At 60.3% G+C, this 16265-nt stretch overlaps 1 protein-coding gene across 2 annotated transcripts in view; it reads left to right on the top strand.

The window, feature by feature from the left end:
• Positions 1 to 16265, top strand: part of WNT7B (Wnt family member 7B) — a 52648-nt gene that overhangs the window by 15383 nt on the left and 21000 nt on the right. For both annotated transcript variants that reach the window (XM_060024008.1, XM_060024009.1), the window contains exon 2: positions 11517 to 11743. In XM_060024008.1, the coding sequence (XP_059879991.1) occupies positions 11517 to 11743 (227 nt within the window). The remainder of the gene's footprint in view (positions 1 to 11516; positions 11744 to 16265) is intronic.

Raw genomic sequence — 16265 nt, 5'->3', positions numbered from 1 at the left:
ACTGATGGGTAAACTGAGGCTCCCAGAGGCCAGTGAGAGTCAGTGGCTGAGCGGCATTCGAACACAGGACCCCAACCCAGAGAACCTTCTTTAGGATACAGCTGCAGGTACCTAGATTGTCGCTTCAACCCCTCACTCTGCAGATGGGAAACTGAGGCCAGGGCGGGCGGGGGGGCCAGCTGGGCCCCTTCCTGCCTCCAGGCCTCTCTCCAGGCTGCTTGGGACACCCTCCTCCCTGCCCAGCACCACGGGGCTCCCTGCTGGGTGTCCTCTTGAAGGCTTAGTTTCCTCATCTGTAAAGGGGGCTGGCAAGGCCCACCCTGAAGAGACCCCATGGGGATGCAGTAGGACAGGGTGGGGGACACTGCTCAGGAAGGGTGGTCTTTTTGTTTCGTTGGATTTTTTTTTTTCACAAGGGTGGTGTTGTGTCGCCCCCGTAAGTGCAGGCTCTGTGACTGGGCAGGTTAGGCGACAGGTCAGAGGGTCAGGCAGGCTGCGATCAGGCCTGCCCTCTGCACAGGCTCCACTCCCTGCACCGCCTCCGGCCACGTCCCAGGGGGTTCAGGTACTTCCTGACCCAGTAGAGGGAGAAGCCATTTGCCAACAGAGGATTGATTGTGTCCGATTTTCAGATGAGAAAACAGTCTCAGAACAGCCTTGGAGTGGCCTTCCTGAGGTCTGGGGATGTCCCCAAGCCCCATGCTTCCCCCAAGCTGGCCTAGAACCCCGGCTGGGGAAGGAGATGTGCAGATTCAAGGCAGATCAGAGCAGGGGCAGGTGGCCTGCGTGCCACTGGGCCCTTGCACTGGCTGCATCAGCCCCCAGCCTCCTGTTCCGTTCTATCCTGATCCATCTGACAGGGGAAGGCTGTGGGGACCCTGCGGTGCCGGCTCTGGGACTGTGATGGTGGCCCAGGGGGTCTGCAGTGTGACCCCAGACTTGGAAGACATTCTTGTCCCATTTGACAAACAGGAGCACTGAGACCAGCGTGCACCCCTGCCCCCCACTCTGCCCACGGGGCCCTGCTGGGCTCCAGAGCCGGTGGAGAGCCTCTTCCAGGCCATCTGTGGCTGTAATGTCCTGGGCCAACTTCTGCCCACCTGAGGGAGAGGCTGGCAGGGACGCAGCCTTGGGTGGGCGTGGGGGCCAGGTGCCGCCCTCCCAGGTATTTGCGGAGTTACTTCCTGGACAAGTGGACCCCAGCTCGCCTCCCTGGCTGATCGCAGATAATTAGAACATTCTTCAAATATTTTGCCGGAGGATGCCTGAGGAGGAAGAATTACAAAGCGCCCGGCCAGGAGCGTGGGCTGGAGGAGCCCTGGGCAGCTGGGCGGCCAGGGCCGGGCCAGGGATGGGGGCCTGCAGGCAGGCTGGGGATCTGGCCATCTCGGCCCGCCTGTCCCCACCTCCATGGGGGTGGAGGTGCTTACGTCCAAGGGCAGCTCAGAGCCCGGCTGGGTGCTGGGCAATGTTGGGGATCCCCCAGCTGGTGGTGGTGGACAGACCCTGCCCCAAATGGCATCAGGAGAAGCCTGAGGGAGTCAAGCACAGAGTCCTGGCTCCCTGGGGGTCTGGTGGGTGGGAAGGCCTCTCGGAGGAGGGTCTCTGCCGGGGTGAGATCAGCAGGTCTGGGAAGAGGAACTGGAGGGTGAAGGTGCAGAGGCGGAAAGCCAAGTGTTGGAGGGTAAGAGTGAGTGGTAGGGGTGTGCCCGGGGCCAGCCTCAAGACTGACAGCACCCAGGGCCAATGAGGAGCAGCCCAGGGCCGGGCCGGGAGGCCTGGCTCAGGCCCTGAAGCCATGTCCTGCTGGTACGGGGGCAGGGCGGAGGGGCAGACTGGAGCTGGGGTGGGCCGCCCCGGAGGGCAGAGGGAGTCCTGGGCTGCCGGTGGAAGCCCTCTCTCATCACTGCTCGCCTTCCCAAAGGTGGTACAAGCCTCCTCCCCAGGAGGAAAGCAGGATGTCCCCCAGCGACCCCCTCCTGGCTCCCGGGGCTCTGGGAGGGGGCTGGGGTGTTGAGGCCCGGTGGGCTGAGTCATGAGGTCTGGGTTCCGGAAGGTACTTAGACCCTAGTCTCCCCCATGGAGTGCTGCCCCAGTCCAGGCCTCGGGGACAAGCCCAGGATTATGCGGTTTTCAGGGGCAGGGGCTGCTCCAGCCCAGAGCCCTGGGGGTGGGTGGGCTGCACTAGAGCTGGTGTTCTGTCCAGTGAGAGGGAGCTGGGGGTCCATGCCGCGGGAGGCCGTTTGCCCTCTGCGGGGGTATCTCTATCCCGGGCTGTGGTCTGTGGGGTCCTTGTTCGGGAATTTGTAGGAGAAACGAGATGCTGAGGTGGAGGTGCCTGGCTCCTGCGGCCGCATCCGTGGCCATAGTTTTAAGGCCCTGAGGACAGATCAGATGGCGCGAGGCTTCCTCTGGGCCTGAGAGACTGTTCTGTCACGTGGACCCGGGCTGGCTCTCTAAGTAGGAGGACAGGCCGATGCCAGGGGATCCGTGCCCTGTCGAGGGCACTCGGGTGGCTTCACTCCCATAATCCCGGCGCCCTGCCCACATCCCGGGATCCACGTGCTCGGCCCTCATCCGGAGAAACATATTGTTTCTCAACAATATGTAAAGTGGGAATAAAATCTGCTCTTTATCGACCTGTAACAGTCGAAGAGAAAACGGGGTGCGCCTGGGTCCCCCGCCCCGCTGAGAGCGTGCCAGCTGCAGTGTCCTGCTGTCCACGCGCGCGGGGTCATTGTCCTGGGAGGCCCCAGCAGCTGAGCGCGAGCTGCCCTCACGAGTCCCACTGGCTGATGCGTCCGTCCGCCACTCATTCGGCAGCTCCACGGTGACCACTGAGGCTCAGCTGGGCCTGGCGCAGGCCAGGCAGACTGCATAGTGGGGAATGAGATGGGCCACCACCCTGGAGCAGCACGCGGCCTGCGTGGGGAGGGCCTGGCTCAGGTTTGGGGGCCTCCTTCAGCAGCCCTCCTGGGAGGTTCCTCCCAGTGTAGCCTCGTGCCCCCAGGGACCAATGTGGGAGGATGGTTCTCCAGGTGGACAGGTGACCTCTCCAACTGTCTTTGAGGGTCAGGGACAGGGTGATGAGACACTGACCGGTCTGGGGCCAGGATGTATGGGTCCTGGTCCCGGCTTCCTCCCTCCCTCCCTCCCTCCTTCCTCCCTCCCTCCTTCCTCCCTCCCTCCCTCCTTCCTCCCTCCCTCCTTCCTCCCTCCCTCCCTCCCTCCCTCCCTCCTCCCTCCCTCCCTCCTCCCTCCCTCCCTCCCTCCCTCCATGAGCTACTCGGCAGGTGGCTGGACCTTCTGGGCCTTTCAGTCCTTATTCTGAGGAATAACAATAATAATTATAATTATTTTCACAACATTTGCCCCCCGTCCTGCTACTGAGGGGACCCCTGAGCCCAGAGTCCAGCACACAGTAGGTGCTCACGCCACCTTGAGCCCAACAGCATGAGGGGTTTAGGGTAGACTCCTAGCTGCTGGGGCAGGTTTGGAGGGTGTTAGCTCCTGAACGAAGCAGGGGTGTCCTACACAGAGACAGGGAGGGGCAGGGTGGCTCTAATCCTGAGCATTGGTGAGACACGGGCTCCCCCACTTGACCCCTCTTGGGTCCTCAGGGTCCCCGCTCTTGTTTCCCAAGGAAGAGCCCTAAGGCTGGGCCCTGGCAGGACTGGCGCTTGGCCTAGACAGGGGCCTTAGCTGGGTGGCACTGGGAAGAGGCTGCCCGTCAGGGTCTGGCCCCACTGGTGGGCCCAGCTCCTCGGGGCAGAGGACAGCTAGCAGGTGGACAGCTCTGCCCCCTGGCCCCGAGTGCTGCCGGGGGCAGGCTGAGAGCAGAAGGGCCCTGCCTGGTGCGGTCCCACTGATGAAGGGCTCCCTCCAATGTCACGGTCCTCAGGGTCTCCTGCGCCCACGCTTCTTATTGCCCCGGGAGCTGCTGAGTCAGCCTGCCTCTCTATTCAGGGTTCCCAGAGGATCAGGGCCCAGTGGGGACAGGCTGGCAGCATCTGGACGGAGTCCAGGCAGAGGCAGAGGGCGGCAGGCAGGCAGGGGGCAGCCCTCAGCAGAGCCAGGCTGAGGATGGCCTTGGATCCCCGGGCCTCTGAGCCCAGCTCTGCCTGCAGGGGGCGGGGCCAGCCCACAGCAGCCCCCAGGAGCATGTGCCGCAGGACGGGTCAGCACCCCTCAAGGCCGGGCACACGAAGCATCCAGGAATGATTTTTAATGTTCACATTTTCTTTCTTTTTTTTTCTTTTTTTTGCGGTTCGCGGGCCTCTCACTGTTGTGGCCTCTCCCGTTGCGGAGCACAGGCTCCGGACGCGCAGGCTCGGCGGCCATGGCTCACGGGCCCAGCCGCTCCGCGGCATGTGGGATCTTCCCGGCCCGGGGCACGAACCCGTGTCCCCTGCATCGGCAGGCGGACTCTCAACCACTGCGCCACTGGGGAAGCCCCACACATTTTATTTCTTAATTGTGCTTTCTTTATTTTAATTTTTGTCAGAAAACTTGGAGTTTGTATTCTTGCCTTGTTCTGCCAGCCCTGTAAACTTCTGTATTGCAACAGTTTACTTTTTTGTCGAGGTATAACTTACATAAAGTGCAGAAATCTCTAATGGGCATTTTGATGCCTTTTCACCTACATGGGCACCTGTGTAACCCCTGCCCAGCTTGAGATAGAGAACATTCGGGCCCCCAGCAGAGCAGGCTCCCCCCTGGCCCCTCCCCATCAGTGCCTCCCACCTCAGGGTGACTTCTGAGTCCTGCTTGGCCTAGAGCTTCTTTTTTTTTTTAAGAAGATGTTGGGGGTAGGAGTTTATTAATTAATTAATTTATTTTTGCTGTGTTGGGTCTTCGTTTCTGTGCGAGGGCTTTCTCTAGTTGTGGCAAGCGGGGGCCACTCTTCATCGCGGTGCACGGGGCCTCTCACTATCGCGGCCTCTCCTGTTGCGGAGCACAGGCTCCAGACGCGCAGGCTCAGTAGTTGTGGCTCACGGGCTTAGTTGCTCCGCGGCATGTGGGATCCTCCCAGACCAGGGCTCAAACCCGTGTCCCCTGCATTAGCAGGCAGACTCTCAACCACTGCGCCACCAGGGAAGCCCCTGCCTGGAGCTTCTCATACGTGGTAGCATCGGCGTTCTCCCGTCTTTCACTCCACATGGTGTCTGGGGGAGTCACCCGTGTAAGCGGTTCGCATCTGGCTGGGTGAATGTCCTGCAGTTTATCTCTCATTCTCCTGGTGATGGACACCTGGGTTGCTGTTCCCAGTTTGAGCTGGAGACCCGCGTTCATGTCCTTTGGCAGATGTAAGTGCTTACTTTTCTTGGGTGTATAGACCCTAGTGTGAAATTGCTGGGTCAGAGGGAAGAGCTGGTCCAGGAATGAACCCCTTGGTGGTGGATGCAGTGGCTGATATGAGCACCCACTGGCTTCAGAGTTGCCGGTTTAAGCCCGGTCCCCCTGATGGAAACAGCCCCCCCGCAAGGGGGCTGGATCCTGGGGGCTCAGTGAATGAGGGTCAGTAATGGGGCTCCAGTCTCAGGCTGTGAGAGTTAGTTAATGATGGCCAACGTCCATGGCCTCTCGCCACAGGCCAGCTACGAAGTGCCATGTGCTTCGCCTCAAGCACCCCTCCCGGCAGCTCTGTGATGATCATGGCTATTATTACTCCCACTTTACAGATGTGGAAACTGAGGCACAGAGAGGTTAAGAAACTTGCCTGAGGTCTCAGAGCTAGGAAAAGGCAGAGCCAGGGTTCCAAACAAGCTGGCCCGCACCAGCGCTCATGTTCCTGACCCCTCCCCGCAGAGCTGCCAGGTGGGCAGCCTGGTACCCAGCTAATAATACAGCAAAGCCCACCCCCCCCCCGCCCTTGGCCACTTCTCTGCCCATCTGTCACCTGGCAGTGGTCACCTGCCCCTCAGCCCCGCTGGAACCCCCTCGTCCTTGGGGCAGCCCCATCCACTTGGACCTCTCTGGCAGGAGAAAGACCCTCCGATTGTTCAGTGGCAGCCCCCTCCTTGCACAATGCCGGGCTCCAACCCAGCACCCTCTGGTCTGAGATCGGAGAGCCCTGCCCACAGCCCCCGGGGACGGGGACGAGGTGGGGGCTTCTTGTCTGCAGGGCCTGAAACCCTCCTCCTCCGAGCTCCCTTCATGGGACTGGCCCAGGCCAGGAGTGAGGAAAGTTCCAGACTTTCAGCTTTGCCCACTCCCCCTGGCATCTTGCCTGTGTCCCGAGGCCCCTCCCTGAATAGCGCAGGGAGATGAGCCCAGAGCAGAATTTTCCATGGAAAAAGTCAGCAACTGAAACACGAGCGCCCCGCCCGGCTTCTCTGTGCTCAGGGCCACGCAGAGCCGCCCTGCCAGCCTCTCCTGGGGCACCTGGGCGGGCAGCCTCCCAGAGGGTGAGAGCCGGGCCCACCCGGTGGGACACCTTGCTGCGAGTGCCCATAGCATGTCCTCACCCCAAACTGCAGTTACCCCAGAATGCTGCCGAGTCCCGTTCCTGTCTCCAGCAGGGCATCAGTTCTGTAGACGCCGTGTATTTTTACCCCTTTCCCACTCTGACGGTTTCCTAACGCGCCACTCACATCTGCAGCCCCCTCCCCTCCGGGTGGAAGGAACAGTGCGGGCAGGTCTTCAGGTGTAGTGAGGCCAGGTCCTGGGGCGAGGCGGGCCAGGCCTGTTCAGAGAGGCCAGTGGTCAGGCTGTAGGAGAGGGGATGGACGGGGCACCGGACCGGTTGCCAGAGCTCAACCACTGGCACCAGCAGCTGTCCAGAAACCTGCACGAATTAACCAGTGACCTGGAGGATTTTAAATGCGGACAGGATGTAAGCTGTGTTTTGAGAATGAAGAGTGGGTGTAGTTTCCCACTCCAGGCCGTCTTCTATATTATGCTCCTACTGTGTGCTGTGCTTTGAGCCACAGTGCTGTCTCCACCTGAGTTCTGGAAGCAGAGACCTGGCTGTGTGGCCTTGGGCAGGTCCCTTAGCCTCTCTGAGCTCCAGTCCACACTCCTGTAACACGGGGATGGCAAGGCTCATCTTGCAAAGAGAGGATTGAGACACAGCGGAGGCCTGTGTTGTCCAAGGCGGGTGCTCAGAATGGGAATATTTAATATCTTTAGGGGAAAAAAATCTCCACATTGTAAGGGAGACAATGTTGAAATCATTTCTGAACTATCAACCATATCTGATTATTTTTGCTCCTGGTATACGGTGCGACTCTCTTCTCTGAAGCTTTTGTTTTACCTCTAATCTACACACTGACATCCGGAGGATGGCTGGGGGCTCCCATCCCCCTACTGCATCAGCATCAGTCGCCTGGGAGAAGCCTACAGGGTACCAGCCGGGCAAGGCCCCTCTGGTCCCCTTCCACAGATCCCACCTATGGCCGGGGATGTGGGAGTCCTGTGTACAGAGAGCATTTTTAAAAAATTAATTAATTTTATTTTTGGCTGCGTTGGGTCTTTGTTGCTGCGCGCGGGCTTTCTCTAGTTGCGGCGAGCGGGGGCTACTCTTCGTTGCGGTGCGCGGGCTTCTCATTGCGGTGGCTTCTCTTGTTGCGGAGCACGGGCTCTAGGCGCGTGGGCTTCAGTAGTTGTGGCGCACGGGCTTCGTTGCTGCGCAGCATGTGGGATCTTCCCGGACCAGGGATCGAACCCGTGTCCCCTGCATTGGCAGGAGGATTCTTAACCACTGAGCCACCAGGGAAGCCCAGAGAGCATTTTTAAAAATCGTGTTCAAAGTTCATTTAACATAAAATTTGCCACTTCACTTTCACCGTGTTAAAGTATACAATTCCGTGGCATTTCATACATCTTCAGTGTTGTGTAACCATCACCCCTATCTAGTTCCGTAACTTGTCCATCACCCCAGGTGGAAGTTCCGCACCTAGGAGGCAGTGACTCCTTGTTGCCCCTCCCCCAGCCCCTGGCCTGCTCTGCTTCTGTCTCTGTGGATTTACCTGCAGCCGGGGCTCGGAGGACAAGGCGGAGGAGCTGAAGATAACGCACTTCTTTTTCTTTTTCTTTTTTTTTTTTTTTTGCGGTACGCGGGCCTCTCACTGCTGTGGCCTCTCCCGTTGCGGAGCACAGGCTCCGGACGCGCAGGCTCAGTGGCCACGGCTCACGGGCCCAGCCGCTCCGCGGCATGTGGGATCTTCCCGGACCGGGGCACGAACCCGCGTCCCCTGCATCGGCAGGCGGACTCCCAACCACTGCACCACCAGGGAAGCCCGAGTATAATGTTTTTAAGGTTCATGCATGTAGCATGTGTCTGTACTTCATTCCTTTTCGTGGCCAAATAATATTCCACTGTCCGGGTGGACCACATTCTGTTTATCCATTCATCCGTTGACGGACATTTGGGTTAGTTCCTCCTTTTGGCTATTGTGACTAGTGCTGCTATGAACATTTGTGTACAGGTTTTTGTTGGAACGCCTGCCTTCATTCTTTTGAACACACACCTAGGAGTGGAATTGCTGGGTGCTATGGTCATTCCTTTGGGAGGAACTTCCCAGCTGCTGTCTACAGTGGCTGCACCATTTAACATTCTCACCGGCAATGCATAAGGGTCCCAGTTTGCCCACATCCTCGCCAATGCGTGCTCTTTTCTGTTGTTTTGATCACAGCCGTCTTGGTGGGTGTGAGGTATTTCCTCTCCGTGGTTCTGATCTGCATTACCCTAATGATGATTGATGTTTAGAATCTTTTCCCGTGCTCGTTGGCCATTTGTCTCTCCTTGGAGAAAGGTTTAAGTCCTTCACCCATTTTTTAAATGTGGTCTTCTTGTTATTGACTTGCAGGAGCTCTTTTTGACATAATCCCTGAGTATTCATTCATTCGTTCATTCATTCGTCCACTCCACACTCATGGTCGGCTACACGGGGCAGTCCCCGAGGCCCTAGGGCCAACTCAGACCTGGCACTGCCCTCGACGTGTTTGCGGGCTGGTGGGGGAGCCAGGGGTGGAAACAACGACCATGAGACCAGGGGTGAGGTTGGTACTCGAGGGACAAGCGCCCACAATGTGTGTCCTGGGTGCCTGGGGAAGAGCCCAGTGGGGCTTTGCCCTTGGGCCTGGAAGGGCAGGAGAGTTTTCGAGACAGAAGAAAGGGAGGGAGACCAGCATGCCAGCAGAGGGACGAGCGCAAGCAGGGGTGGCAGGTCGTCAGAGACCAGATCCTAGGAGGCGTCAGATTCCGATCAAAGGAACCCAGGGAGCTGTAGGTGGGCTCTCAGGGACACCATCAGGGTGGGGTGGGGGGAGGTGTGTGCTAGGGGTGGCCTGCCTGGAGAGGGGAGACCAGGGCTGCAATAATCTGTTTCTGCCCCCAGCTGCATCCAGTTAGACCCCATGTGTCTGAACTTCTGCCCCCAGGAGCAAGGGTTCTCACCCTGGGCAGCAGGGCCTTGGCAGCCCAGAGCCTGCTGGAAGGATCTGGGCATGGGGAATGTGCTTTTCGCATCCAGGCTCCGACCGGAGGGCTGGAGGCTGGTGCCCGGCAGGGTTCCCATCCATCTCATTTCCCTGGGTTGGTTTTCTGAGCAGCTACAATTACTTTGGGCTGAATTCCCCAGATTCCAGCCCGCTCCCAGCCCCGCCTGCCCAGATGCTCTTCCTTCACGCCAGCCTCAGGCGTTGCTGCCCGTGGTGCCCGTGGGAGACCCAGGGGGGTCTTGGCCAGATTAGTGGGTGGGGCTGGCGGGCCACGGGGATTGAGTGTCGCCGGGGCGTCCTGGTCGCAGCACGTGCTGTGGGCTCAGGCCACACGGGGACTTTCCCAGCTGGCCGTGGGTGCTCGGCTGCCCTGGAAAAACACTGACTCGTTTCTCTCAAGAAAGGGGCTGGCAGGCTGTGGGCAGAAGGAGGGAACTCACCGTGCTAGGAGGCCAGGGCCTGCGCAGCGGCTTTGGGGAGCCCCTCGTGGCCTCCCCACTCCCACCTTTTGCCCCCAAACTCTGTCTTGAAACCCAGCTGTTGCTGTGGGTCTGCGGAACCCAGCCCGCCTCCTTTCAGCTTGCTGTCCCTTCCCTGGGTGCTTAAAACCAAACAATTGATGCAGCTTCTGTGGGGAAACAGCCTGCCCGTTCCTCAGAAAGCAAAACCAACGACCTTGTGACCCAGCAATTCCACTCCTGGGTACATGCCCCGAAGAATGGAAAATAGGGACTCAAAGAAAACTTGTGTGCACGTGTTCAGAGCAGCGTTATTCACAACAGCCAAAAGGTGGAAACAACCCAAATGTCCATCAGTGATGAAGGGATAAACAGAATGTGATCTCGCATTACAATGGAATATTATTTGGCCATCATAAAAAGGAAGGAAGTTCATGATACAATGAGGATGAACTTTGAGGAGGTTATACTAAGGGAAAGAAGCCAGGCACAAAAGGTCACATGTTGTATGATTCCATCTGTATGAAATGTCCAGTGGCTGCCAGGGGCTAGGGGAGTGACTGCTAAGGGGTAGGGGTTGCCTTCGGGGGTGGTGAGTGCCTTGGAACTTGATAGAGGTGGTGGTTGACCGACATTGGCAATGTACTCAATGCCGCAGAACTGTAAAATGGTTAACTTTCTGCAACGTGAATTTCACCTCCTTAAACGAATAAACAATCACACCGATGACACCCAGGGGAAGAGAGAAACAGCCCCCCAGTCCCTGCAGGGTGCTGGGAGATTAATTACTAGGCACCCTCAGGGGACCGCTCTGAGGATACAATGTTGCAATAAAGCACCCGAGCCTAGCACACAGTAGGTGCTCAATGCACATCAGCTCCTGTTTCCTCCTCTGAGTGCACCCAGTCTTCCAGAAACAATAACACCAGTCATCCCCACGTGTGTGTGCAGCCTTTCTCCCCTCGGAGAGGGGGAGAAAGGTGTTTTATACCCCATGTCATGGGTGTGAAAACTGAGTCTCAGAGAGGCAGAATGTCTCCCCAAGGTCACACACGGGCTGTAGCTGCAGTCAGGACCCGGTGGGCTTGGCTGCCGGCCTGCCCAGCCTACTTCGCAGCCTGCCTGGTCCAGGCACCCTGGGGTGGAGGGAGCCGGGGGTCTACAAGTGATGGAAAAGCCTCAGTTGTCTGGGAGTTGGGGTCTGCTGCTTGGGGGCAGCTGTGGACAGTCACAAGCTGGTGGCTGTCAAATCCACGAAGGGTCTGTGCGTCTGATTCGGAGGCACAGAGAGGCGCGGTTCTTGTATTCCACGGGACTGTTGATTCATGGAACTTGTGATGCCGTGGTTCTTGCGATCCCGTTCCTGCAGATTCGAGGCTGGGGGGCGCGGGTGTGTGTGCCTTTTCGAGCTGGAATCCTGTGTGCAGGTCAGTGGAACATGGTGCCTGAGGGCAGGGCTCTGTGCTCTGTTCCTTGGCGGGCAGAGCTTGGCACGAGGTGGGCTCCTGGAACACGTCTGCTGGCCGAGGGACTGAGTGGGGAGAGTGGCAGGGGCGGGGTGGCGGGAGTCTGCCAAGGTGTCTCACCTCCTCGGCATCCTCTCCCCCCCTACAGAGCGCTGTCATCCGTCGTGGCCCTGGGAGCCAACATCATCTGCAACAAGATTCCTGGCTTGGCCCCGCGGCAGCGTGCCATCTGCCAGAGCCGGCCCGATGCCATCATCGTGATTGGGGAGGGGGCGCAGATGGGCATCAACGAGTGCCAGTACCAGTTCCGCTTCGGACGCTGGAACTGCTCCGCCCTCGGCGAGAAGACTGTCTTCGGGCAAGAGCTCCGAGTAGGTAAGGGCGCCTCCGGGCTTGCGGGGACCCCGCCTTCGGGGCTTTGGGTGCCTGGGGGCCAGGCCACCCACTGCAGGCCAGGCCAGGTGGCCCACGCTCGCTTTTCTACACCTGCTGGCTGATTTCTTTGCTGTAACAGCACTTCTCTGGGTGTGGCCTGCTGGAGGCCTAGGACCCCAGGGAGACCCGGACCCGGACCTGGCCTGGCCCTCTGGGACACTGCCGCGTCTGGAACGAGGGAGGTGTCGACAGGGGCCAGCCCGTGTGAATGGACGAGGGCCCTTGCTCTGGGCTGTCAGGCTGGGGGACACTGTCCTGTGTGGACGTGAGCGGGCAGGTTGGTGGCGCAGTGGTTAGAGGCACGCCGTGCTGATGCACGGCAGCTGGGTGGCCCTAGGCACGAGGCTTTGTCTCTCCATGTCTCTGTGTCTGTGTCTGGAAATGGGGTAAGTCGTGGTTCCTGCAGGGGGTGGTTGGGGGGCTTGATGCGAAAGGTGGCGGCCCACAGGAAGCGCTGTATGATTGTAGCTGGGATTCTGAGAGTGGAAGGGACTCTGGCCAGAGGGAACAGCAGGGCGCAGCAGTGTGACAGGTGGGGGCAGGGAGGAGTCCGGCTGGAGGGAGGGCAGGGTTGTGCGGGGGCGGGGGGTGGGGCGGGGGAGAGGGGTGGCCTCCGATTCCGTGGGCAGCGGCACATCCAGGTTTCTGTGGGCTGAGCCCCTCTGCGCTTTGCACAGTCCCTGGGCCACACGGCCCCGGGGGAGGCTCCCGTGTGCCCATTTTACAGGGAAGGAGACTGAGGAGTGAAAGGGAGAAGTGGGACTTGCGGAGCCTGACCTGATTTGGAGCCGCTGTGTGACCTTGGGTCTTGCCCTTGGGGCTTCGGGGCCTCAGTTTGCTCGTTTGTAACCTGAGCTCTGAGCGAGCAGGCCCTTGTCTGGGTCCCCAGCACCTCTCCCAGTGCCTGTGTGCAGTAGGTACTTAGTAAACAGCTGTTGAACGAGTGAGGGTGGGGATGGTGAGACACCTGCCACCCCCCACCCCCAGGCCATTGTGAGGGTCAGAGGGCAGGGAGTGATAAGGGGACACAGTGCCGGGCATGCAGGGCTGCCCTGTTATCCCAGACCCCAACCTGCGGGCACAGGTGAGCCTCCAAACGTGTGATCACAACAGGTCCTTCCGTTCCCAGAGGACCAAGGAGCCTGGGCCTTTGGAGCGGAGTCACAGCTGGCGGGACGGAGGCCAGAGCTGAGCTCTGCAGGGCTTGGAACGCCTGCGTGGGGCTGGGGGAGGCACAGGGGAAAGCCCCCAGGGGCTCCTTTGGGTGAGCAGCCTGTGGGTGGCACCTGGCACGGGGGGTAGCACCGCCCCCTCCCGAGGGCCGCGCCACCCAAGTGCAGCTTCCGCCCTCCAGGTGCCAGCGGAGAGGGTGGGACTGCCTGCCCCGTCCCCCGCAGCTGGGAGGGCATGGGCACCAGTGCCCGCTTCATGCCAGGTGCCCACCTGCCTGCCTGGCACTGCCCGTCCCCTTCCCACCCACCCCGCCCCCCAGGACCCTGGGCTCCGATGCAGCTGTGACCATCCCCACGGCACAGCTGAGGATACTGAGGCCAGGGGACTTGTGCGGTGGCCAGTGGCCACACGGGGGAGCTGGGTTCAGATCCCCTTTCTGGTAGCCCTCCCTGCCTCCCTGTGCAAAGGGGGACGGGCAGTGGACATGGTCCTGTGGCCTGAGGACGGGTGGGAACTTGCCCTTCATTTAGGACCTCAAGACATAGGCGGTGAGGGAGACCTGGCCACTCTGATCCTCTCGTCAGGGTCAGGCCCCAGGCGGGGAGTTCACCAATAGCACCAATAGTAAATGCCGGGCTCCTATGCACCCTCCAAAGCCCAGAGGATTGGCGTAGGCCCCCCTGCCAGCGACCGGCCCCCGCGTAGGGACCCACATCACTTTCCCTGAGAGCAGCCCCTGGTGCTGTAAGGATCTTGGCTTGCAGCTCACAGCTGTTCCTTCTTGGAGTCTAGCCCTCTGCCCACAGAGAGGGGTGCCTACAGCCAAGGACGGGCTGATGCAGAGGGTATAAAGTCCCCTTGTGCAGGTGGGGCTGCTCTGTGACATTCTTCACGCCCTGAGCTCCCCTTGGGATCAGGCATCTCAGGCTCTGCTTCTAGGGAGCCCACCTAGGACACCCCCTCTCACTTTCATGAGCATTTCAGAGGCAGAGTTTTTGGCAGAGATGTCCACACCCACTGTCCCCGTCCCTCATTTTCTCACTCCAGTCACCCCTGTGCCGGCCATTAGTGACCTTGGTGTGGCCGACTGACCCTCTTCCTTGGCTGGGCCCCAGCTCACCTGGGCTTCCTCTAGCCTCTGGTTGCTCCTTCCCAGCCCCGCCCCAATCAGCTCTCCCACCCCCCCCACCGGCGTCAAGACCGGCACGGCTGCCCCCTGTGGACCACTCGGCGCGGCTGACCCATGGGAGCCTCTGGTCAACACGTTCAGCATCTTGCTGCTGAAGTCTCCATCCTCAGCCTCCCCTGCTGGCCTGACCACCCAGTCGTCCAGCAGAAACCTGGGGTTGTCCCCTCTGTCAATCCCCCCACTCTGCCCCATGGCCACTGCGGGCCTGCCTCCCTGGCCCTCCTCTGGCAGCTGTCAGTTCCTCCCTATGCCTCCTTCCCCACCCCGTCCATGCCATGTCACTCCCTTCCTCCAAAACCTTCAGTAGCTCCCTATTGCCCAGGATAAAGTTAGCTTCCTAGCTTGGAGTCTGAGTAGCCCCTGCCTCCCTCCATCCCTTCTGGAAACTAGAGCTTTGGCCATCGCTGAGCCTGCCGGGCCGCTTCCCTCCTGCAGCTTCTCACCCTGGGAGGCCCTTCCCCTCCGCCTGCTTATTCACAGCTGATTTCCCCGCTGGCCACCAAGCCTTTTTTCACCCCTCCTGGCTCTCTGTCATCCACAGGGGGCCTGAAGCCACGCCCTGGCGCTTCCCCCTCAGGGGTCTGTCAGCCCCGGGCCAGCTCAGCACCTGCCTGAGGTTCCCTCTGCTCTCTGCCCCCCGGGGGGTGGGCTTCCTAACACCCAGGCTGTCTCCCGACCAGCCGGAAGCCCCACCCCCTCCCCCGGCTCCTCGCTGCCCTCCGGGGAAGGCCCAGCTCTCAGCCAGGAGGGCCCTGGCTGCAGGCTGAGCTGGGCTGAGCCCTGCAGGCAGCAGGAGTCCCTCTGCGTGCTGTCATGGTGGTCTGAGCAGGCCCCTCGCTCCGCCCAGGGCTCAGCTCCTGGGACTCACAAGCAGGAAGTCGGGCTGAGCAGCGAGGCCAGCCCATGTAAGAGGCATGCAGGTGCCCCGGGCATGGGATGGGAGCTGGGCCATGGGCTGGCAGGCAGCCACTCGAGCGGTGCCAATTAATGATTGGCCCTGAGAGGGGGGATGGCCTGGGTGGGTGGGACAGGCCCCCCATCAGGCCCTGCCTGTGACCTTGGGCCACGCCTAAATCTTGAGAGCTGAAGGCAAACCCTTTAAAGGCGCAAATCGACGCCTGTGCGAAGTTCCAACTCCTTTTCCAGCACCTGGTGCTGTTGCTTGGATGCTTCCAGAGATGGGGAGCTTACTACTCCACATAAGAGAGATCTTTCTTATGATGACCCTGTGCCGGCTTTGCCCTGGGGCCCTCGGGGGGCCAGTTGCTGTGCTTCCTCTGGGGAGTTGAGGCCCACCCTAATCCTCCCTCCACCAACGAGGTCTCCCCTCACGCCGGGCGGCCTCCACCCTCTGGCCACCGGAGCCCACCCAAGCCTATTTTCTCCCCTACAGAGCGAGGCTGGGCCACCCTGGCCCCTCCTACCTGTCTCTCCCGTTACCTGGAAATGAGCTTGTTGGGGTGGGATATGTGAATGCGTCCCCAACTCAACTGTCTTTTTCCATGGGGTGCGGGAGGGGGACGGGGGAAAGCATGAGAGTCAGGGGTGAACCTCGTATTCCAGGGACACCCGTTAGAAACTCAGGGTCCCCAGGCAGGGCATTTCTAACAGGCGCCACAACGGAATGAGGACTGCTGTCGAGGGCTTCCTTGATGGGGTGATGTGTCCGTTGAGACCCGAGGGAGGATCAGAGTGACCCAGACCAGCCTGAAGGTGAGAGCAGGGAAGGGGGCTCCAGGTGGAGGGAACAGCATGTACCAAAGTCCAGAGGCCGGAAGAAAGTGGATGGTATTTTCCAGGAACTGTGGGAGCGCCTGGAGCAAACGGGACGGTGGGGAGACCGGAGGCGGCAGGAGGGGTCACGGCTGGAGGGCTGTGGGCTGAGGCATGAGCGCTGTGAAGGCCAGGAAGGCACAGGTGGGTCTGAGCACAGGGGGCCTTCTGCCACCCACCGCCCCATCTCTGCCTGAGCCCAGCCCCTTGGGACCCACTGGCACGGGCATGGGGGCTGCAGCTGCGCGCACTCGGGCCCCCGCCCACCCCGAGCTGCCATGGAACACTGAGTCCCGCCCATCACGAGCCGCTCGGACATGACCAGGC

Source organism: Delphinus delphis, chromosome 11 (genome assembly GCF_949987515.2).
Source record: "Delphinus delphis chromosome 11, mDelDel1.2, whole genome shotgun sequence".
NCBI lineage: Eukaryota > Metazoa > Chordata > Mammalia > Artiodactyla > Delphinidae > Delphinus > Delphinus delphis.
This window is presented reverse-complemented; position numbering and strand designations above follow the sequence as displayed.